Source organism: Spermophilus citellus (genome assembly GCF_964194105.1).
Source record: "Spermophilus citellus genome assembly, chromosome: 13".
NCBI classification, from domain to species: domain Eukaryota; kingdom Metazoa; phylum Chordata; class Mammalia; order Rodentia; family Sciuridae; genus Spermophilus; species Spermophilus citellus.
This window is the reverse complement of record NC_138193.1, coordinates 58,263,200-58,286,686: the sequence shown is the minus strand read 5'-3', so window position 1 is coordinate 58,286,686 and position 23,487 is coordinate 58,263,200. Positions and strand designations below refer to the sequence as shown.

General features: G+C 39.8%; 1 protein-coding gene across 1 annotated transcript in view; it reads left to right on the top strand.

The window, feature by feature from the left end:
• ANTXR1 (ANTXR cell adhesion molecule 1) overlaps positions 1–23,487 on the top strand; it is a 225,371-nt gene that overhangs the window by 62,045 nt on the left and 139,839 nt on the right. The window contains exons 8-9 of the mRNA XM_081264451.1: positions 943–1,023; positions 13,776–13,836. Coding sequence (XP_081120577.1) covers positions 943–1,023; positions 13,776–13,836 — 142 coding nt within the window. The remainder of the gene's footprint in view (positions 1–942; positions 1,024–13,775; positions 13,837–23,487) is intronic.

The following is a 23,487-nucleotide window of genomic DNA, read 5'->3' as shown; positions in this document are numbered from 1 at the left end:
TATGATTATTAAGAAAATAAAACAGAATTACAAAGAAGATAATAGTAAGTGCTACTTTTAGAATAAATTTGTATGCATTTGCACTGAGAAGGTATGAACAACTATATATGTATGTTTATATAATTGTTGATAAAGATAGATATAGATAGAAAAATATAGGTAGACATAGAAGAATTATGAGTAACTTTTATTTTCTTTTTATGTCAACTCTCTTGGTTTTTCCTAAGTTTTCACAATGAGTATGTGTTATTTTTGCAATTGGTAAAAACAGTAGGAGCTATTTTTAAAACCATGCCTGCCAGCACTGAATCTGACTGGGGCCCTCCCCAAACTATACAAAGATGGAGGTTGGGATAAAGCTCTCAGATCAACTTCTCCTTGCCCTCTGTTTTCTGCCCCATAAAGCAGGAGCAGTTAAAGTTTTTGCTATTAAAAAAATACAGTGGTCCATTCCTTTGTCAACAGTTTCAGTGAAATTCAGGGGTCCACATTCATTGACCTAACCCAACACCAAAGCCTGAATCTATTTTTAAAGTTGCTCTGAAAGGAAACTTGAGTCTGCTTGATTCAAATAAAGTCGCCAACAGGAATTTGGGTGAATGGGAGAAAAATGAGCCAATGGCATATCCCCAAATCCATAAATATATCAACCCAGGCCAAATGTTCATCCATCTGGACAATCTTACCTCTGCTCCCAAGGAGAAAAGTATTAAAACAAATGTAAAGGCTGGATCTGCCCCTCAGTCTTGCTCCAGAGGGGCTCCTGGTAAGCTCATTACTGCTGAAGGCTCTTCAGAGATGCCCCGGAGCCCACTGAGGGCCTCACATTCCTCCAGGTTCTAGAAGTAGATGGGGCCCCTCGACCCAGTAGCTTTCCTAAATTCTCCACGTTTTCTCCTGACATGGCTCCATGTGATTCGTGTGTTTGCTGTGTGTTCTCAGCTGGCCCGGATTGCGGACAGCAAGGATCATGTGTTTCCAGTGAATGATGGCTTCCAGGCGCTGCAGGGCATCATACACTCCGTGAGTAGAGGTCTTCCTCTGAGGTGGATGTGCATGCACATTCTATCTCCAGTCTGCAACAAATACCCCTGTCCCCTCTTTCTGAGGCTGGTGTTTTTCTGCTAGAGAGAACATTCCCCCGTATTATCTTTGGGTCTACTATGTCCCAGATCTTCCTTTGGCCTTTTGTGCATGTTTCTTTCCATTCTCCTGTGCTGGTCTTTACACCCTCAGCTGGCAGGCCAGTGTGTATGCTGCAACTATAATGATGTTCAGAGGTGCTACAGCCTCTACCTTTAGGTTGTGACCAGACAAGTATGCTGCAGTCATCAGGGGAAACTCACCAGGCTCCCAATTAGGGCTCCAGGATGCAAATTCAGAGCTCAGAGGATCACTGTCCTCGTAAGATATCTTAAGTGGGTCTTCGTCTAGGGGTCATTAGCTGGGGCCTGAAGATCTGTCCCCCCCCCAAGCAACCTTGGAAGCCACCAGTGTTGCTTTGCCTCCAAGGGTTGCTAGGAGCTTGAGCAGAGTGGACCACAGAACAAGAAGAAAGAATTTGGGAGCTGGTCAGTCTAGAGTCTCAGTGCTGACCCAGGCACTCACCACTTGTAGATCCTTGGATACTTGTTTTCTTATTTGTAAAAAAGGGGCTGATGTTTAAACTGACATTATAGTCTTGCTGGAGGATTTTAACGTTATTGGTGACATACCTAATATTTCTCCATGCACATAATAATAGGTACTCAAGACACAGGAATAATTTTTTCTCCCATTTCCTATCATTATATGATCCTCTAAGCTTTCTTGAATGCGCATAAAAATCACATGAGAATTAATATCAATTCCTAGGCCCTATTCCCAGAGATTCTATTGCTGTCAATGGTGGTTTATCCAAGGAATCTGCATATTTTAAGTCTCATTTTTAAAGAATAAGTGCACAGGGTATACTTTTAGAACATTGATATATGTGACCATAAGTTTTCAGAACTGTGCAAAATAATCCCATTTTAGGTTGGAAATTTTTATCTTAAATGTGTACAAATGATGGTTTTCCTATTCAAGATGTGGTGGTTGGCCAGGAACAAAACCCAAACTACCTTAGCCAGAAAGTGGAAATTATGGAAAGCATAGAAAAGAATCAGGTCCAATATGGGTCCAGTTATGCGTTTTGCTCCAAATAATTTATAGGGTTAGCACACTTGGTTATATAAGTACCAAGAGCTACAATACATATAAAAGAACAACCCAACAATACAAAATATGATTAACAGCAGGACTTGGGGCTGACCACGAATCCTCTAGAAGCTCAGAGGTAGATTTTTCTGGTGGGAGTCTTCATGAGAGAGTAGGGCAGACCTAGCTCACTGAAAGCTCAGTGGGGTGTTGGTGGGTGGCACCAGAGGGGAGATGGCATGACCTCTGCCTCTTTCCCAGAGGCTGGAAAAGAGCAGGCATCTTCAGGAGGCAATAATGATAATACCTGACTGTCTAGCAGGAATGTTTCAGGAATAATGGAACCTGGACATTGATTGGATTGGAACACACTTGCAAAAGCCTTGAAAGGGTTTTTACTCTAACCTTTAAATTTTATTTTTCTTTCCTCTTTATATGTAATAGTTGTACTTATTTATGGGGTACAGTGTGGTATTTCAATTCACGTATATAACATGCTTTGATCAAATCAGCATAATTAGCATTTCTATCTCCATATCATTCCTTTGTGTCTGGAGCCTTTGAGTGCCCCTCTTCTAGTCCTTCATAAAGTAATGGAACATTTTTAACATGCAACAAACGATATTTTAGGAGAAGATTATCGGCAGTGTCTACATACATAGGAAGAAGGTTGGCAACACCAGATGCAGTATCAGGTAGTGACGACAGTAGACCTACCTTTAGATGATAGGGATACATCTTTTTATACATTTTTTAATCTCTAAGATTTTTTATGAGCCATGTGCTTAACATTCAAGAGTTTGTTCCTACAAAAAAAAATAGATTCTTTTTATCTGCGTAAATCAGTATTGTCCTTGAATATTTTATCTTAACAGCTCTCTCATATTCAACATGAGCCCTGGATGTTTGTAAAACTCCCCTCATTCCCAAACAGAAATAACTCCAAGGATGTGTTAGAAGTTGAGCAAAACAGTGTCCCAAAAAGGGAAGAAAAATAATTTGAGACTTCAGTCTCCAAACGTTTAGCTGAATGATAACATTCTTGCAAGCGTTTATCTGGGAGTTAGACCAGTGGTTTTGATCCTCCCAGTACTTGAAACCCATGTTTATGGCAGTTGTTAATTGGTTTGCTTGGACAGAGGAACAGGGACAAGGCATAGCAGGGCTCATCTTTCTTAAATCAGACAGAAATAATTATGGCCTAAAAGCCAGCTAACTATTTTTAAGAAGTAGGTTCATTTCCCCTTCTGGATACGGAAAAGAAAACCCTCATTTTTTGCCCCATCTGAAGCATCTATTCCAGCTTGTTCTCATGGAAGTTGTTTTTCGACTAGTAATTTTCTTATAATCAAATAGAACTGGGCTTAATTACTCAAAATAAGGTTGCAGAGCAGCTTCTAATAAGCTCAAATGGTTTACAAAGTTTTTTTGCCCATACAGATTGTATTTTCAAACCTCAAATGAAGATGTAGGGGTTAATATTCATTCATCCATCCAAGATGCATTGAAAACCTTTCTGACATTCAGTTACAACTAACTCAGATAGTGGCTGTGTCCTGTGGAGCTTATGATCTAATGAGAGAGACACATAAAAACCACTGTGTGTGTATATGTATATATACATATATCATATATATGTATATGTGTATATATATAATTATAATATATAAATATATATAATTAAAACTGATAATGGTTAAAAGAAATAGTATTTTGAGAGTAGAAGTAAGGGGTTGACAGAGAACCCAAGCTCTTTTGTAGGGATAACCTGAAGGATGAAATGAAGCCATCCATGAGAAGAGCATAGCTACAAAGTTGGTGGCAGAGCGCAGTCCTAAGATGGTGCAAAATAAAGTGAAAGAGGAGTCTCAAAGGTGGAGAATAACAGAAGATGAAGAAACACACAGAACTAAAGGCTGTGGAACTGACCTGAAGAACAGCAGGAACTTACAGCAAGATGCAGAGTCTGACAACAGAGCAATCATGGCTGCAGTCAAGACTCAGGAGATTGAGACACTGTGGCATCTTATCCATGTCTCCTGTGGATGGTGAGTACCCAGGCACTCAGAATCTGTGGACACCAGGGCTGTGCCCGTGTGAAGAAATAGCACCAACTTCTGAGCATCTCTCTCCACCGGCTCCTCTGCTAGGATCTCTCCAGCCACTCCCAGGAGAAGGATTTCTATCCCCAGTGTACAGGTGAGGAGACTGAGCCTCAGGAAGTTTGGATAAACCTCCATGTCTGCCCACACATAGTGGTTGAGTGGGGAATTTAAACCCAGGTCTGGCTCCACAGTTCCTGCCCTCTCTGTGATGCTCAGCTGTGCATGTCTAAGGAAATGGGAAGTCACCGCTGGATCACCAGGAGCTGATTATCCAGGGATAGTCATCCAGGTGGATGAACTCAAGTCCCCTGATGCCTTAAATCTGGTGCCTTCTTGGTATTTTTGTGATTTCTCAATCTTCTCTCCTCTAAGGCAAAAGTACTTAGACATCAGATTTAGAGAATGGGTTATTTTTCAAAGTGCTATTGCTTGGGCTGGGGTTGTGGTTCAGTGGTAAAGTGCTTGCCTAGCATGTGTGAGGCACTGGGTTCAATTCTCAGCACCACATATAAACAAACAAACAAATAAATAAAGTCCATGGACAACTAAGAAAATATTTTTTAAAAAGTGTTGACCCTTTATCCCACATAATATCATTCCATTTATAAAACTCACCAATGCCCTGAAGTAAATATCTTTATCCCCATTAAACAGATGAAAAAACTACAGCTAGAAAGTCCACCCAAGAGCACACAGCTCTAAAGAGGAAAGCAGGGTGGGAACCCAGTTCCGTGACTCCAGAGCCCAGGCTTTCTCCTGCCTCTGTTTCCTTACAAAGGTAAAAATAATAATAATAATAACAAAACCCACCAGCTAGTGAGTTTTTATCATATACCAGGCACTGTGAAAGTCATTTCACACAATCATCTTATCAGATTCTCACAAGCAGCATTTGCTATTGATATCAAGTAGATACCTTAAGTTCAGAGAGGAGACCAGAATCCCTGCAGCCTGGTCTGGGTGCATAGTGGGTGGGTAGGGAGCCTTTGCCTTTTACTGCTGATGGAAAGCACCTCCAAAAGTCTCAACTACTGTTCACCGGATGAAGTTTCCATGATCATGAGAAGGTGACAATTTGACAATTAGCCTCAGACTTTGGCAGACATTTAGGTCAGGCATTTCTCTTAAGCTATTGTTTCTATTCAGCGAATGAAAATGTCCCAATATAATAAAAATTTCCATATCTGGAAAAAGCTACAGAGATCACAGAGGGGCATGTTCAGACCAAAAGAAACACCTTTCTTTCCACATTTGCATAGGACTCTGCCTCTGAGGACATGAGAGTATTTTTAGTAGCTTTTGCAGAATACACTGATAAAACTTTTTTTAAGGAAAAAATGTGAATGTTTGCAAGTTCATAGCCCTATAAGCCAATAAAGCTGTAAAGGAAGAAGCTATTCCTTTGCCTTCCTTTTGTGGCTTTTTTTGGGGAATTTCCACAGACCATAACTGGTGAATTTAGCACCAACTCTTATATGAAAGTATGAAACAAAGATTCCAGTGTCTTTGTCTCCTTTTTAAAGTGCTGTGGGCAGTGAAACAGGAATCTGCATGAAAGCTGAGTTCAGATAACACTGAAATGGGTTGGCAGCTTTGAATCCCAACCCTTGACCCAATTACCATGACGCCTTCTCCTCCCAGCTGTCCCCACTTTGTGTGCAGTTGAGGGCAGTGTCTGGAACCAGGAACACTGTCCACGAGAAGGAGAACACAGTTGCTGGCACCAAGCACCTCCACCTAGGAGCACTTTCCTGCCCTATTTAATCCTGGTTTGGCTTCCTATTAATAAGAGGGTGAGTCAGCACATGGAGCTTTCTGCATGTTTGATCTACAATAAACAGCAAGCATTGAGCAAACACAACAGCATTTGCAAGAATTTTTTTTGCAAGCTTTGGCATAAACATCCTTGTTATCATGAAATCTGTAAGATCATCAAAACTGAAGAATACGTCTGTTCCATGGTATATATCAATTTATTTTTATTTATAAAAACTGGATCCCATGCTGATTTCTCCCTTTCACCCATGGGAAGGTAGAAGAAATGTACCCACCAAATTCTGGCCCAGGCCCTAGGAAAAACTGTGACAAGAGGCAAAGTCTGTCTGCCAGGTTTGCCTCCCACCCACCCTTCCAAGACCCCACTGGGAACTGATAAAGGATTCTCTCCAATCAAAATCCATGTCACATTCCCGAGATGTGTCTGGCTGTTGAACTGGTCCTCTTTGCAGGATTAGAAGACAGAAGGCACATTTCAGCAGCAGCTTAAATCAAGTTTATTTATCATTAGTGGAAACCCCTGCACCTTTGCTCCATCTTGATTCTGTCTCAAGGTCTGTTCTGAATCCCGAGGCACTGCTCAGTCTCCTCCAGAGAGCCTGCCCTGGTCTCTCCTCCATCACAGACTCTGAATGCCTTGAACTTCAGTAGCATCCGTCCTCAGAATCTCTTGCTTGGCACTTGAATCCCTGCCACGCTATACACCATTCCTCATGGACAGATGCTAAATTGTGCAATCCCAGAGTCTGCCCGCTGTGTCATATTTCCAGCACTGTGCATGGCGTATTTATTAATTATAAAGCAGCCCAGAGGACTGTACAATATTCGTGACCCATGGAAGACCTACACTGCACAACAGATGGGCAGTTCTATGGCTCTGTTTCTTGTAAAAATCCCCTCAGGCACCGCCCCCCCCCCACTCTCTCTTCCAAGATTTCATCTAGAAAAGATGGCATTCTGGACTCCATTCACATTGCCAGGACTGGATACAAAATATAAATAGAATCAATTGTAATTGCTGTAGCAGGGCAGAAAATCTTTAAAAAAAAAAAAATCGTTTGCCTCAGCAGTCATTAATTAGACTCAGACTTTGCAGACACTCGGGCCAGGCAGTTTTCCTAAGATGTTGGTTTCTATTCAGCTTTTTTAAAAGCCTCAAAGTAATACAAATCCCATAGCTTGAACAGGTACAAAGATGTGGAGGGGGCATATCCCACTCCTGTGCAGCTCCTTCTTCACCTAGGAATCTGGTAAGACCCATTGTAAAAGCAACAGCAGAATTTTAGAATAAAATCAGCTCCCACAGAAGGCCATTTCCTTCCCCAACACACAGGAGCTCCACAAGCTCATCTTACTAAGTAAACCCCGTTTGGAGTTCACAGCTATCTGAGCTTTCCTTGTGAAAATATGAAAGGAAAATAGCTTAGAGGGAAACAAAAAAATGAATTTCCTCAGTTTCAGAAGCTTGTTTGTCCTTCACTTCTCCAGACCAGATGCTCATTGTGTGTGAAACTAACAGAGAAGAACAGCATTTGTGTAAGCGAAGCTGAGTATCCTTCCTCAGCAAAAACTTCTGCATGTTCTGAGGCAAAGCTTTATTGTTTTAAATCCCATAACCTTTAATGATGTGTTTTGTGCATGTAAGAGTCTTTATTGGTATAATGTTATAGCATACATAAAACCATGTATGAATTCCAGAGAGATGGGTGGCTAATTTTCAAATTCTATTTTAGAGTCAGACTCTGTAGAACTGACATGAACTTAGGATAATGGCCATTGTGAACAATGGAGGTGGAGTGGAATTTGAAGTGTGGAATGGAATTTAATTAGGAAAAGTGAATATGTCTTTTTTTTTCTAACATTTTACTAATAAATTATCCAGTCAATCACTTCAAAATTCACAGAAGCAACTCTGACAATCTTGAATTCGTAGAGGAGCCACTTTAATGTCCCAGGCCACCTGGATGTTCCTAAAAGCAGTGATCCCCAGGCTTATCCAATGTGCTTTCTGCCATCAGCTGTGATGGAGGGTGTGGTCCTTCTGAGGAGCCTGAACCCCACCTGCCAAACACAGACCTCTACATTTTTTTTCAAGTAAAGAGGTCAAGGCCTTTTACAAAAGCAGGCCAACCTAGATCTTAGGGGGAAAGGATACACTTACAATGTGACTGTTGAAGAGATCAGCCATTGAAGAAATGGAGGAGATGAAGCAGTCCCCCTAGGAAGGCAGTTCCCAAAGATGGTCTCGCTTAACATGAAGAGCCAGTCGCTACAGGATGCAGAATACGATCTTGTATTCAGATGACTTTCTAATTCCACTTCCAAGAAAAAAAAGGAAGCTAATACATAATGTGCTATAATCCCATTTATAAAGCCAGGCAGGAAGTGTGCCATTTATTTATTTATTTATCCAATAAATATTTATTTAATGCCTACCTATGCCGGGTTAGGCATCATGGCTATGGCAGTGGGTGAAAACAAATCCAATCCTTGCCCGGGTAGAGTTCATAATCCACAAAGACAACAACCAAACAATCAAAAAAAAATATATATGATTTTGAACTATGAGAATTCCTCTGAAGGATGGTGGTTTACACTAAATTGTAGGTAAGTGTGGTGGCACTGCACTGGTCAGAGTACCAGGACTTAGTGGCAGAGTTTATACTGAAGTAGTAGCATGACAAAGAGAGAAGAGTAGGATTTTTTGTCTTAGGAAACTAGACAGATGCAACCTGTCAACAGATAGCTAACCAGCCTCAAACCAGCCTACTTCATAAAACAAGTACATTCCCCTCGATGTAAGGAAGACATCAAGGAACATCCTCCAAAAGACTTTTTGAAAACATGTGAAAGCAAAAGGCCCCTGTACTATGAATGGAAAAAAGAGGATCATCTATGATGAACCCACACAACAGGAAATGGCCAAGTAAAGATTGACTAATGTGGGGGAAAAAGAGGCATGGCTGTCATAAGGCAGAGATTCCTAATAACTGTGCAAAATATTCACTGTTCTTTAAGGATTCTTGAGAAATCTCTGCATAAACAGAGAATTTTATAACAAAGGACATTAGATTTTTAGACTCCAAAGAGAGCAAATTCTTTTATACAACCTGGACTGGTCCACAATGGATTTCACTTAAACATATTAAACAGCTCTTTGAACTTGGCAAAGTCCTTTTCCAGCTGCTACCTCTCTTGCTCCCCCAATAATTCAAGAAGGTTCGAGAAAGTAACCCTACCAGTAACAACACATTGCGTTTAGTTCTTTATGGATTTAAGCCTGCTTTTTCATCTGTTTTCTTATTGAAATCTATCCAAAAGTTGGCAGGAAAATAGTTTAACATGGATTCAGTCTCCACTATATGATTAAGCATGAGGCTCCAGTGAGTGACTGAGCAGAAACATATATGAACTGTGGTTCCTGCCCAAGGGTTGTAGCAGCAGTGGTAGGTAACGACACACAGCTACCATTCTTTGAATATGTGTCAGATGTCCTCCTGTGGGCTTTTTACCAAGGTTGTTCAGAACACATTTCTTGGTGTCTTATTTTCACAAAGTACACAGGCCAGCTGGTGGCCAAAGGGTTGGAAAATAGTTTAACATGGATTATCTGTTGAGCGATCAATTTTGTCTTCTGTCTATAAGACAAAAACGTCATAGCTTGCCTTGATCTCACTCTGCCTCACCTCCAATCCCCCATGAGTTTTATCACCTAAGTTCAATTGATTTTACAAACTCAATATCTCTGCATGCAAGTCTCTTATTTCATTGAACCATCATGCAACCCTTTGAAGTCATGTTTTCCTTATTCAGTTTTATGGATGAGATTCTGAGGTTTAATAACCTGTCCAAGCCCAATGGCCAGTAAGTGGTAGGGCTTGGATCTCAATATAAACACATTCAGAGCTCAAATCTCTTCTCTATCTCTGGAGCCCAAGTTCTTGGTAGTAATAGCTCACATTCATCAAGCACATAACCAGGTTCCAGGCACTGTGCTGTGCTCTGCCTGCATGATCTTATTTAATCTTCCCAGCCTAGTAACTTTATGCTTAAGCTTTTAGTAGTATATCATGATCCCACTCTTATAGATGAGGAAAGAGATTCAGAGAAATCATGGGGCTTGCCCAAGTTTTCACTGCTCAAGCCCAAGAAATTTGATTCCAGACTAGTATTCAGTGTGCTCAATTGCTTCCCAAAATTGGGGTTCAAAAAGTTCAAAGAATCATCAAGGAGCCTAGATCAGGTAAGTGTAGGATTACAGCCAAGACCCAACTCCTCATGTGAGATCATATCTGAAGCCTGTGGTAGTATAGGCCTGGTCTATTATACGAACCAATTATACCTTATCTGGATGTCACCCCAACCCTGTGTGAGTCTCTTTTCATCTAGTGATTTCCCTTTAGCGATTCCTGGGAGCTGTGTCTTCACCTCCTCCATAGCTACTGTTGCCCAGGGCAGGGGAGGAAGCCTCTACCTCCTCACTGCCCTATAAGTCTGCAGTCCCTACACTGATCTGCTGTCTACTATAGTTCAGACAGACTAATTACCCTGTGACTGGGCTGCTAATAATCAAGGGAACCCCCCACATCCACTTAGTACCATTATGACTTCCTACTTTTTGGAAGCAGACATTTGAAACAAATAGAAGTCATCATTCCAGACAAATCCTGCCCATCCCCCTCACTGATAAATTTTACTCTATTGGCTGTAATGCATCCCTTCCAGATGTTTTAAATTAAAATTGGGAAAGCTGTGTTTTCACTTGATTGAATCACAGCACTTGGCTGACATTTTTTGGCCCTTCATGCACTCCTTAGATTTATCAGCTAATTGCACACACTTTGAGAGAATAATATAGCATATGTATGTTTTGACAGACTCTGTTAGTGTGTCTTAGTGGTCAAAGATTCACTGGTGTTTCTTTTAATGATCCCTGGTTAGATGTTAGAGTTGGTTCAAAAACATGGATCCAAATCCAGAAACTTATGTACATGGAAATTTTATATATGTGTCTTGGGAAATGGAGACAGGATAAATCCGATTGTTTAGTTCTTATTCTTGGACTGTTTTGAAATCTTTAAGTTGTGGGTGATAAAGTAACTTAGGAGATGTCCAATGCCTGAGGAATTTTATTTAAAATGTCAAAAAATAGCTTCATGTTGTTCTAATGCCACTATTTACCAAGGTTTTGCCTCCGAGTTAATTCTTCAAATGTGGCCTGTTTGGACACTCATGTCATGGAAACCACTGGGTGAGATGGCCTATTAGGCACTAAGAGCCCAATGGCAGAAAACTGGAGATGGGGGAGATCCTCGCATCCAGGTGCAGCAGCTGTCATTTTGGATACAAGTCACTGTGCCCCAGGATCCAGGCAAACCCCAGTCATGGGACATTGCTGAAGGCATGAGTCCAGAAAGGCAGATGGACCACAAAAAAGGGAGTATGGAAAAGCCAGCAGGGAAATTTGGGTGCCCTGCATGTGTCTTTTGGGGTCCCTGATGCCAAATCAGACTGAAAATGAAGAGAAAGTCAGAGCTCACTGTTGACCCCAGGTGCCCAGAGCCAGGTGTGTGAGGACCACAGACTCCAACAGAGATGCACGAGGGATACAGGAGTTTGGAGTACTCGCTTCCTGCTGTGGTCAGGCAGGCTTAGGGGCCAGTGGAGGTACCAAGGTTGCACCTGCGTCTGGAGGGCAGGGGGCTGGTGAGCCAGAGGCCAGGAAGTAAGGCACAGCTCAGGGAACAGCTCCCAACTATCGAATTAGTAAACAGATAGGGGAAGCAAAGTACTAAAATGCCATGGAATTGTACAGAGTGAATTCTAGAAATGCCAAAAAAGAAGAAATGCTGCTTTGCATGACTTAGATATAGAGAGTTACCTAAAGGACATGGTTGTAAAGGAACCTGTTGGGATAACTTTTAATGTTTTATCATTTAAGCATCAGAGAAAGATTTTTCTTAAGCTTATTTCTTCATTTCCTTTCACAATGCTTCTCTATGAGGACGCCCAGATTTCCCTCTGGAATGGGTAAATATTAGCTCTTCTGAGAAATGGTTTTTATTCCACAGATTGAAACACTCATAAATGTCTGACTTTTTCACTTGCTACTACTAGAAAGCTTGGAATTAAGTCCACTCCTAGTGAGGAAATAAACTCCTCAGAGCATATTTTTTTGTGTGCTTTTCTCACTCACTGTATCAACTTTCTCCTGTCTGCCCTTGAATCCATTCCCCCATTATAATTTATTGCATCTTTATTTTATTGTGTCTTGTGGTGTATGTGTTGCTTAAGTTGGAACAAGAAACATATCTAACTAAATGTATCAATGCAAATAAATAGACATTCCCCACTGCAAAAAGATGGTTTCTTCTTTTACAGTTTAAATTTTATAATTACATCATTAGTTGCTTTAACAAATGTCTTTTCATGAATAGAAAAAAAAATGGTTTTCTTCAGCCCCCTGAACCATCTCCAATTTCAAAGTAGTAAGCCCCCAGAAATGATATCACATTTGGTTAGCAAATTAACTCAGTGTTCCATACTTGTTTAAAATATTTGGTTCAAATTTTAGGATCTGTATTCAACAAGAGGCAGGATTCATAACTAGTAGAGAGAAGTCCGACCGGGCAGATGCCCTGCTCTGGCCAGAAGTCTTCATTACTAATTCCCTGTGTGGTCGTTGGGTCCATCAGACTCCCAGTGAACCCTGCAAGGCTTATTTCCAGAGTAGAGTACATTTCCACTTAACTAAGGCTCAGGTCCCCTTGAAGAGAGGGGCACAGCTCTCTGCCACATCCTCTTTCCAGATTTTTCCTACAAAAGAAGAGTAATCTGTGCAGCACCTGGGGACAGTTGGTCATCCGCACCTTAGCCCTCCAGCCTTATCTATTATCACTCTTTTATTTCTACTTTTCAAGCTCTTTTTGTGGTAGCTGAAGGGGTCTGTGCATTTCTACTTTCTCACTTCTGCTCCTGCCATTCCCAACCTGGACCCTAACATGCCCTTGCCCACCTTTCTCCATCTCCTCTCCACCCTCAGTTCCCACCTTTTCCATGAAACCCTTAGAAATGTCCCTGCCCAAACTATCTTCCCCAAGAACTTCAGAGCTCCCACTATGTCTCTTCACCCTCGCTCCCACCACATAACTGGCCATTGTCATTTATCATGTCAAGTGTACATCACGTTTCAAGAACTCTTTATCAAGCCTCTGCTGATAATTCTCTCTTTTTTTCTATCTCTCCTTTTCTTTCTTTCTTTTCTTTTCTTTCTTTTTTTTTTTTTTTTTTTTTTTTTTTGGTACCAGGGATTGAAACCAAAGGCACTTAACCACTGAATCACATCCCCAGTCCTTTTTTTTTTTTTTTTTTTTTTTGTATTTTATTTTGAGACAGGGTCTCACTGAGTTGCTTAGGGCCTTGCTAAATTGCTGAGGCTGGCTTTGAACTCACCGTCCTCCTGCCTCAGCCTCCTGGCTGCTGGGGTTACAGACATGTGCAACTGCTCCCAGCTGCTGATAATTCGTTTCTTATAGGACACCCAACAGCATCTAACACAATCTGGCACATTAATGTTTGGTGTTGATGATACTAGTAAAGATATTACCCTCCCTTACACCTACTGCTGCTCTTAATGGCTTTGAATTTTCCTATCTGTATCTCAATTATCTCTTAACAAATTATGCTAGACATTTACTTTTTTATTTCTTCTCCTAGATTTTGAAGAAGTCCTGCATTGAAATTCTAGCAGCTGAACCATCCACCATATGTGCAGGAGGTAAATTGAAATTAAGTGCTAATGGCTTTCATACCATTGATATTTTGAATTCAAATCACATGTTTACTTCTTTGGTGGGGAGCGGTGAAGATAGGGCAGGAAGAGGGTGGGTGAAAAAGGGAATATAAATTTCTAGCTTGCTTTTCTTCAAGGGAAGAAAGAAAAGAAAGAAGCAACATGTCCATATTTTTAAAGTTTGGAAAAGTCCATCCAAATACTGTCCTCGTGGTACCAAATTACAAGGGAATTCTAGAAATGCTGAATTCCCACACCAGTACTGAATACTGACCTCAGTCTGCCTCTGGAAAGAAATGGAGTCACCCAACAAGCACAGTGGGACATGCATATAATCTCAGCAGCTCTGGAGGCTGAGGCAGAAGGATATCAATTTCAAAGCCAGCCTCAGCAATTTAGCAAGGCCCTAAGCAACTTAATGAGATCATGTCTCTAAATGAAATATTTTAAAGAGGGCTGGAGGTATAGCTCAGTGGGTAAGCACCCCAACCCCAGGGTTCAATCCCTAGTACCAAAAAAAAAAAAAAAAAAAAGAAGAAGAAAGGGAGTCACCCTTCATCCTCATGTCCCCTTATGGATACTAGATGATCTCAGTAACTGACCATAGGCCACTTCTGAAATGTTGAGATATTTAAGTGTTTAGTGGGTGCTATCCTTTCTACATTGTTAATATATTTACTTAATTGTTCAATCCACCAGTCCTCATAAAATGGTAGTGTACAACTTCAGTTGTCCTTATAAAAGCCATGATAATTTTGTCATTAATACAGGAAGTCTCTACTTACATTCAGAAGCAGCCTTTTTTGAATCACAGTGTTTTCTCCAAGTGATGAAAACTGGGGTCTTGCTCTTTCTGTGTTTTATAATAGGCTGCCTGAGACATCAGCCATGCCAGCTCTTCTCCTATAATTCCAGACAGATTTCCCAACACTCTTCCTTCATTCATTTAAAAAGCATTGTTAAGCATTTGCTACACACCAGGGACTGTGATGGGTGCTGGAGATACAAGAAGGACCAACTGTCTGCATGAGCCCCTGTTCCCTGGGGACTTTCATCTTTCACTATCGAGAGTTCTCTATTGAGATCAGTTGTCTGGCCTCGCAGAATATCAAGTGCTGGTCATTATTTGCCAACAGAAAATATGACAGGCAACCCTGATAAGACAGTGAGCCTTGAAGGAATACCTTTCAGGCTTATCAGACACTATACATTTCAATGCTTATGGCATGTTTTATTGGTATAAATGAGGGAATCGCTTGAGGATTTCCTCCCAGTTTCTATATGTTAGGACAGCTGAAAGATTCTCAAGGAGTTAGACACTAACTAAGATTACAGTAAGTAATCTGCCAACATGAAAGTATTAAGTATACATATAATTACATAAAGTTAGCAATCTTGGCATCTAATTACCTACATACATAAATATAAACATACTAAATGCATATAGATATCAACACATATAAAGATGTTAGCAGAATACTTGATGACTATTCAGAAATATGTTAATGTTCCAAAGAAAAGCAATAAAAAATTACCTATTGATGTTTAAATAAATTGCTACCTAGCAATACAGATGGCAGGGGAAACTATTTTTTTACCCCTCCAAGGAAAAAAATTCAAAGCTTCACAATTTGACAAAAAAATATGAACACATAGTGTCAGAACCTTTTAAGGGGCTTCTCTGCATAAGGAGCTTCAGTGAGACTTTATTAACTTCAAGGTAAATCATCACTTTGGGTTCTGTGTGCTTCTGGTACAGAAAATGTGTGGGTTATTACAGATCAGTCTTGTGTATTGTGTGTGAGAGCATAATACATTTTTATAGTTCCCTGATTTTAAAGCAAGTGGAAAACAAGGAAGCCTTGCATTGTGCAATTATCCCATTCATGAAGAAAACCCAGACTTCCAGTTTAGCAATCCCACTGGATGTGTTGCAACCATGTGATACGCAGAAAGTCCAAAGTCCATGAACACAATTTCTAATTCACGAGCATCATCGGCTCCCTTCCTGTAGGCATCCTGAACACACAGGAGGAAGCTTATCTCTCCCCACTGCCTGCTGCCTCGCCAAGTGCCTGGCACTTAACACGTGGTCAGTAAAAGTTGGCTGAACGTCTTGCTTCTTGCCTCCCCTAAAAGCACAGAGCCACTGCCTTTTGCTTATTTGATCCTCATTGACTCCTTTCATAAGAAGTTAATGTCCTACCTTGAACTGTCTGATGAAAATAGCACAATTAGAAATTCATAGCCAAAAATAGAACAAGACCAAATATAAGCAAAATCTTAACCATATGGACAAGAGAAAAGCGCTCCTCTATAATCCTAGTCTCAGCGAGTAAACCAAAATCCCTTCACATACCATTAACGTGTTCAAGACTATAAAAGCACTGCATATATAAACTTGAATATGGCGCAGAAATGTGAGGGCCACAATACCTGATCCTAGGAAATGAGTGGATTTTTTAACACATTTCTTTTCTTGTGGGGTTTTTTGTTTTTGTTTTGTTTTGTTTGGGGTTTTTTTGTTTGTTTGTTTGTTTGGTACCAGGGATTGAATGATAGAACTCAGGGGCACTTTTTCTATATTTCTATTTGTTTGTTTGTATTTAATTTTGAGACACGTTCTTGCTAAGTTGCTTAGGGCCTCACTAGTTGCTGAGGCTGACTTTCAACCTGTGATCCTCCTGCTTCAACCTCCCGAACTGCTGGGATTATAGGAGTGTGTGCCACCAAAATCGGTTTAATACATTTCTTATTCAATGAAAAAGAAAAAGAAGCAAATTAAGAATTAGTAAAAGGTTTTTTTTAAAGCTAAGTGAAATACAAGAAAAAAGTAAAAAATGCACTAAAAAATTAAACAAATTAAAGCAATTTAACTGATAAATTATTCCCAGAGCTATTTTCTTGGTAGAACCAAAAAGATAGATAAATCTCTGATAAAGTCAACCTAAAGGATCTTTCTTTAGATATTTTTACCATCACTGGCATGTTTGTAATATCACATATTATAGACAAACTATCCTGTATCAGAGCAAACCATCCAACTGTATTTCCTTTATTTCTAATAAAGAAAAAAAGTAACACAAGACACAGTAATGGAAGCTAGTCCCAAATTTTGAGAAAAGGAAATCTCCTACTTCTCTTAAATCAGAATCATAAGGGTAAAAGAAGGACCGGAAACGGGAAGAGCTGAAAATGAAATTGACCAAATTATTCCGTGTCCATATATGAATACACCATAATGAATTTCACCTTGTATGTATATCCATAAAGCACCAATTAAAAAATAAAATAAATGAGTAGAAGAAAGACCTTTGAGGAAGAGAAGCAGGAGAAGGGAGGAGACAGTGAAAGTGGAAGTACTAGAGATTGTAATGCAGCCAATTATATTCCATATATGCATGAATATTTCAAAAGGAACTATTATGTCTAATGATAATGCAATCATTAAAAAGGCATTTCAAAAACATGCTGATTACAAAATAACCTTTCTAGGAAGAAAACTCAAACCTCTAAAGGATAGCCTTACATCAAAAGTTCTTCCACGGGTTTCCTGAAGGTCAGTCGTTGACTGTTCTCTGTAGTCAGCAAGGCTTTCAGGAAGCATTGGAGCCCATTCCATTGTCCATGGTCTTGAGATCCTGGAGCCAAAACCTAAGCATGACTCCTCTGTGATTTTCATTAGGCTACTTGGAGGATCCAGGGCTTACCAGGGATTTCCATGAGAGTGTTTCAAAAAGCATGAACTGTGGTACAAAACAAGGTGACATTATTGTCATCAACATCATTTTAATGAGGATTTAAAGGTTAAATATGGTGCTAATCATGTCATATCTAGATGAGAAAAACATGCGTGTGTGTTTCTCCACTGAAAGAAAATCAGGGAGGACATTGATAGAGTTCAGAGTATCTACTAAATAACTAATTAATTCAATATGTGTTGTGGGAGAGGGTAAACAAGGAAACAACTGTTCCCATTTCTCAAGTACAATGGTCGGATCAAGCCCTAGACAGATCTTGAAAGAAGGAAGAATTTACTTTCATCTAAAACATTGTCTCCGAGCCCTCTCCCCTCATTCTCTAAATTACATGCCTTCATTGGCCCCCAGAGCAACCCTGCTAGGGAGCCCCACCCAAGTCTGTCTCTGCTGACGACTGCATTCCCCCAAGACAATGATCTCACCTGGCTCTTGCCCCAACTCAGCCTCAGCCGTGGTTCTGATAGTAAACTGAGCTCTGAGAGAGGCCTCGAGATAATGCCCTGGGTGGACAACAGAACCCCGATACCACATGGGCCTCTAGGTGCAGGGCCGCAAAGAAAGTGAAATGTAATGAGACAAATAGAAAAGTTTCATACCTGGTCTGAAATAGCCAGTTTCACAAATCAGCAGTTTTGGGCAAATCTGACTTAGTTACAATTTTTTTCAAGGGACAAGAAAACACAAGGACCATCCTAGCTCTCTTGATAGCCAGTAAGAACGCCTTTGGCCAAAAAGGACTGATGCAATCTTAGGGTGCATCAGTAGTCATCTAGGTCCTAGTGTGGGGTTCAGACCACATGGTCCAAGGACCATCCTTAAAGAATTGCAGTGACAACTGCGTGTCCACAGGAGACAGTGATGGAGCTGAAAACCACGGGTAATGATTCATTCACATGTCTTTCCTCTCCCTTCCTTCCCTCTTTTTATCCTTCCTTGCTCTTTTCCTGCTTATTTCTTCCTTTCTTTCTTTCCGGCAATTCTTAGTATTGACTATGGCGATGTGAAAAACTGAGTACAAAAACTCACTGGACTTGCTCCCAGTCCCCCATGAAATGCAGTCAGCTCTGAGAGATTGCCAGATGCTCAAATAAATGACAAGACCGTGCACTGAGCAATATAGCAGAGGTCTGCTCCTGCCCAGTGGAGATGAGATGCTTGTGAAATGAGGAAAGATTAAAATAACCAGAGATTAGACAAAGAATTGAGACTCAAGAGTATCTTCCAATGTCTGGAGGATTCCAATGCAGAAAGGAAATGTGAGACTCATTAAGCATAAGCTTCAGGAGACCACCACCGGAGAGGCCAGACTTCAGGGAGGCAAATGTTGATTTCATCCATGCAACTTTCACAACTCAAGTTTTCCAACAACGGAGTGGATGGCCTGAGGTCTCCACCTCTAGGATTATGTGAGCAATGGCAGAATAGCCATCTATAACCAGATGCTATCTACAGGAGACCTCCATTGGGTCTTTTTTTACAACTTGAAGTTTCTAAAGATTCCATTCAGTTTTGGCTAAGGTATTAATGGCTGATTTATTTTTTAATGACTGAAGAAACAAGTACTCCTGAAACTATTTTTCATTTTAACTGGAGATTCTAATACAGAGAGACAGTTGAGGCAATATTTAATCTGTTCTGGTTAAAAAAAAAAAACTCAGTCATTGATGAAATTATCTGGGGAGAGGAGCCTTCTCAGAATTCCACTCTCAGGAATTATAAACTGGCAACCTCTGGACCTTAGCTAATCTGCACACATGTTCTTTTTGAGCCACACTGCATTTTTTAAAAATTTAATTTATTGCTAACATTTGAAAAATTCAGATTTTGCCTAAAAATTCATATTTTCATCTTGTTAAAATCAGATCTGGTCATATGGGACCTGTGTTTATTATAAGGTAATGGTTATTAGGGATTGAATAACTTCCCACTAAAAGACACAGTACTCCCCACCAGTCCCTGTTGTTACCCCAATGACTAGAACAATTATAGTGTTGCCATTTAGCATGGTGCTTACATCACTGACTCATAGTCCCTCATTTTAAGTATTCAGAAGTCATCTACTAGTGGAGAGCCTTTACAGCAACTTTGGCATTACCTGCATTTAAGTAATTCTGCTTTGCTCACATATGGACTTTTCAAAAACTTCCTAGTTGGGTGCAGTGGTGCACACCTATAACCCCATCCACTTAGGAGACTAAGGCAGGAGGATTACAAGTTTGAGGCCAACTCAGCAACTTAGCAAGGCCCTGTCTCAAAATAAAAATTTTAAAAGGTTTAGGGATGTAGCTCAGTGGTGAAGTTGAGTTCAATCCCTATTACCAATCCCCTGAGTTCAATCCCTATTACCAAAACTTACAAATAAAAAGTTCCTATTAGATATTTGTACAGATTAGCCTCTGTGTACTTAGGATAATTGGCCCTACAATAGTTTGGCTCCACCTAATTTAGTCCCTTTCTAGGAAATGCATCCTGTGCGTGAGCACAGTTTAATTCTGGTCCAACTCAGCCTCAGACTTGCATAGATCACAGTATGCTGTGTAAGCAACTACTCCAGGAAGGAAGTAATTGGAATCAGTGTGCAACCTGCCAACTGTTCTGCATTTGAAGTTCTCATAAGAACATCCAGAAAAGGAAGTTGTAATGAGCTTCTCACATTGTCATCACAGAGATAGTCACATCATTCCTACTGTGTTCTTCACTGGTTCTCATAGAGCTGGGTGAGTTAGCCCACAGGGAAAATCGTTTCAGGCTTCATACTTACCATCTGGAAATTAGCTGCTTAAAATAGACACATTCAGGCAACATCAGGTAGTGGTTCCATTTCTTTTCTTGTTTTTCAAAGGACTCCTGCTGGGCCACTAGGCTTCTGAATGGATTGTTTCATTTCTGCTAGTCTTTCCTTTCATTTAAAGATATTTCCATTCTCATTCACTATTGGTTGGAATGTAAAATGGTACAACTGCCTTAGAAAATAGTTGGACAGTATCTTTAAAAAGTTAAATATATGCCTACCATATGACCCAGCCATTGCACCCCTAGGTGTTTATCTAAGATAAAAGAGAAAAGGAAATCTATGACCAAAGATGTATATACAAAAGTCCATAACAGTTCTATTTGTAAGGGCCCAAACTATAAGCAACTCACATGTTCATCATCTGGTGAGTGGATAAACCAAATTATGATAATACTCAGCAATAAAAAGCAATAAATTATGTTTAAACCTAAAAATAATCATAGATGAGTCTTAAAATAATTATGCTGAATAAAAGAAGCCAAGTCCAAAAAATACTTATTATATGATTCTATTTTCATAAAATTCTAGAAAATGCAAACTCATGTACAGTTACAGAGAGCAGATCCGAGGTTGCAAGGAATTGGAGGTCAGGAAGAGCAGGAAGAGAGATTGGAAGCAGCACAAGGAAACTTCTCATCAGCCATCAGAAAGTACCTATTAAATATCAGTCTATATATTTTATGTTAGATGTTCGTGCCACATTAAGCATTAGTAGGAGAGCAAATTCAAACTAACTCACAAGATGAAATTGCACCAAGAGTAATTTGGCACAAAAGTCTTGAGTGAGCAGAGCAAGCAGAGAAAATGTAGCTGTCTCGTTTTCCAATAAGATGACTGATGAGCAATCTTTACTGAAGTCATCTCAAAGCTACGTTTTTCACATTTTTTAGGAAAAAAAATGGAATAAAAGCAAAGAAAGAAAAGAAGGAACAGAATGGAATAAGTTTATCAAACTGCTGACTTTTTTCCTTGGTTTAAATTGAGCTATAATGCACATACTATAAAATCCACCTTATAAACTGGACATTTCAATGGTTTTCAATATATCAGAGAGTTGTGCAACCATAAACAATATTGATTCCAGAATACTTTTATTTGCCAAAAAGAAACCTATGCCCATCAAGCAGCTGTTCCCCCTTCCTCCTCCTTCCAACTCTGGTCTAGATGATCTACTTCCTGTCTCTATGGACCTGCTAATCTGAACATTTCACATAAATGGAATCATGCAATATGTGGCCTTTTGTGTCTGACTTCTTTCATTTAGCAGACTGTTTTTAATGTTCATCCATGTCATAGCATGTTATCAAAACTTGATTTCTTTTTATGGCTAGATAATATTCCATTGTATAGAATAATATTCCATTTTATAGAAATACTATATTCATCAGCTAATGGACATTTGAGTTGGTTCCAATTTGGGTCTATTATTTTACAAAGACATACCATTTTACATACTCACCAAAAATGTACACAGCTTCTAATTTCTTCACCAGTACTTGTTATATTATTATTATTATTATTATTATTATTATTATTATTATTATATCATGGATTGAACTCAGGGGTGCTTATACACTGAACCACTTCCCTAGCCCTATTTATTTATTTTAAATTTTGAAACGGGTTCTCTTTAAGATGCTTAGGCCCTCACTAAGTTGCTAAGGCTGGTTTTGACCTTGCAATCCTCCTACCTCAGCCTCCCAAATCACTGGGATTACAGGCATGTACCACTGAGCCCAGTTATCCATTTCTTTTAGTGTAGCCATCATAATGGCTATGAAGTAATACCTCATTGTGATATGTATTTGCATTTCTCTAACGACTAATGATGTTGAACCTCTTTTCAGTCATTGACGTCATAAAATTAACAGTATTAAAACTGGCTGGCTCCTAAGTAAATAACTACCTTGTCCTTCCCCTTTATTCCCTGTGTCAAGCTGTATTATTTATTTGTTCATTCAGTGAGCCCATATTGAGGCCAACTCAACCCTGGGTTAAGCACAGTCAAGCATTAAGAAGAAATAGAAATGCCTGATGTTGCCATCAGAAAACTTATAGTTGGGAATAAAAATGACTAAAGAATCATAATGAATTTATATCTTTTAAAACATTCTTAAATTATATGTTTCGTAAAAAAATTAAATCAGGTAGAAAATTCCTCTCTAAAGTCCTATGGTCCCTAGACATTTCTGTAGAAAACTGTAATCCAAAATGAAAATTGCCTAAAAACAATGAGTCTTACGTATTTTGAAAGGTAGAATCAAGGCTTTGTGGCTAAGTGGAGTTAAAGTGATATATCCCAGTTCTAATGTGCCCTGGCTCTCACTTGCTGGTAGATTCATTCAACAGCATTTAGTTACATAACATCTTTGTGCAAAGAGCTGACACTCTGGTTGGGCTGCCGGGTCAAATATTCGGTTTCTGGAAACCAAATGTGTGCACTGACAGAGAAATTGTACCAGGCAGGCTGGGAGCTCGTCTCTCTGCTCTCCTGTGCTTCCCAGGGCCTCCTTTCCTCCACCTCCTCAGGCCTGGAGATTGCTTTCTTTGGTTTCCACCGGGGCCAAACCATGTATCCCTGCTGTCTTTTTTCCTAAACTCCCTGAGGTTGGGCCAAGCAGACATGTGTGCAGCCTCTTTTATAGAGGATTCAGCAGCTGAACTGGTAATGCTGGAATATGGTGTTAGAGAAGAGACCTTGGCACGCAGTCTGCGTTTCCAAAGTCTTCTCTGCCTTTGCTGATTTTTGAGGAAACAAGAGAAGTAGGCACAGCAGCAAGGCAGAAAAGCATTTGGAATCAGCAAAAACATCCAACAGCAGATGTCTGTATGTCTAGCATACAAACTAGGGAAAGAAATAGGTTTCTTTAGACTTAATTAAGCAAGATGCAATAAGATTCTTCCACAATGCTTGCCAGTTAATAAAATGCTTGTTGAACCAACTGAATAATCAGTCACATGCCTGGAAAACATATAAATAAAAGTATTAAATCCATCTTTCTAATTTCTAAATGTAGCAATTTTGTCTCAGCATCAACATGCATAGGAAAATTATTAATAAGACCTATGGTCCTGAAAAAT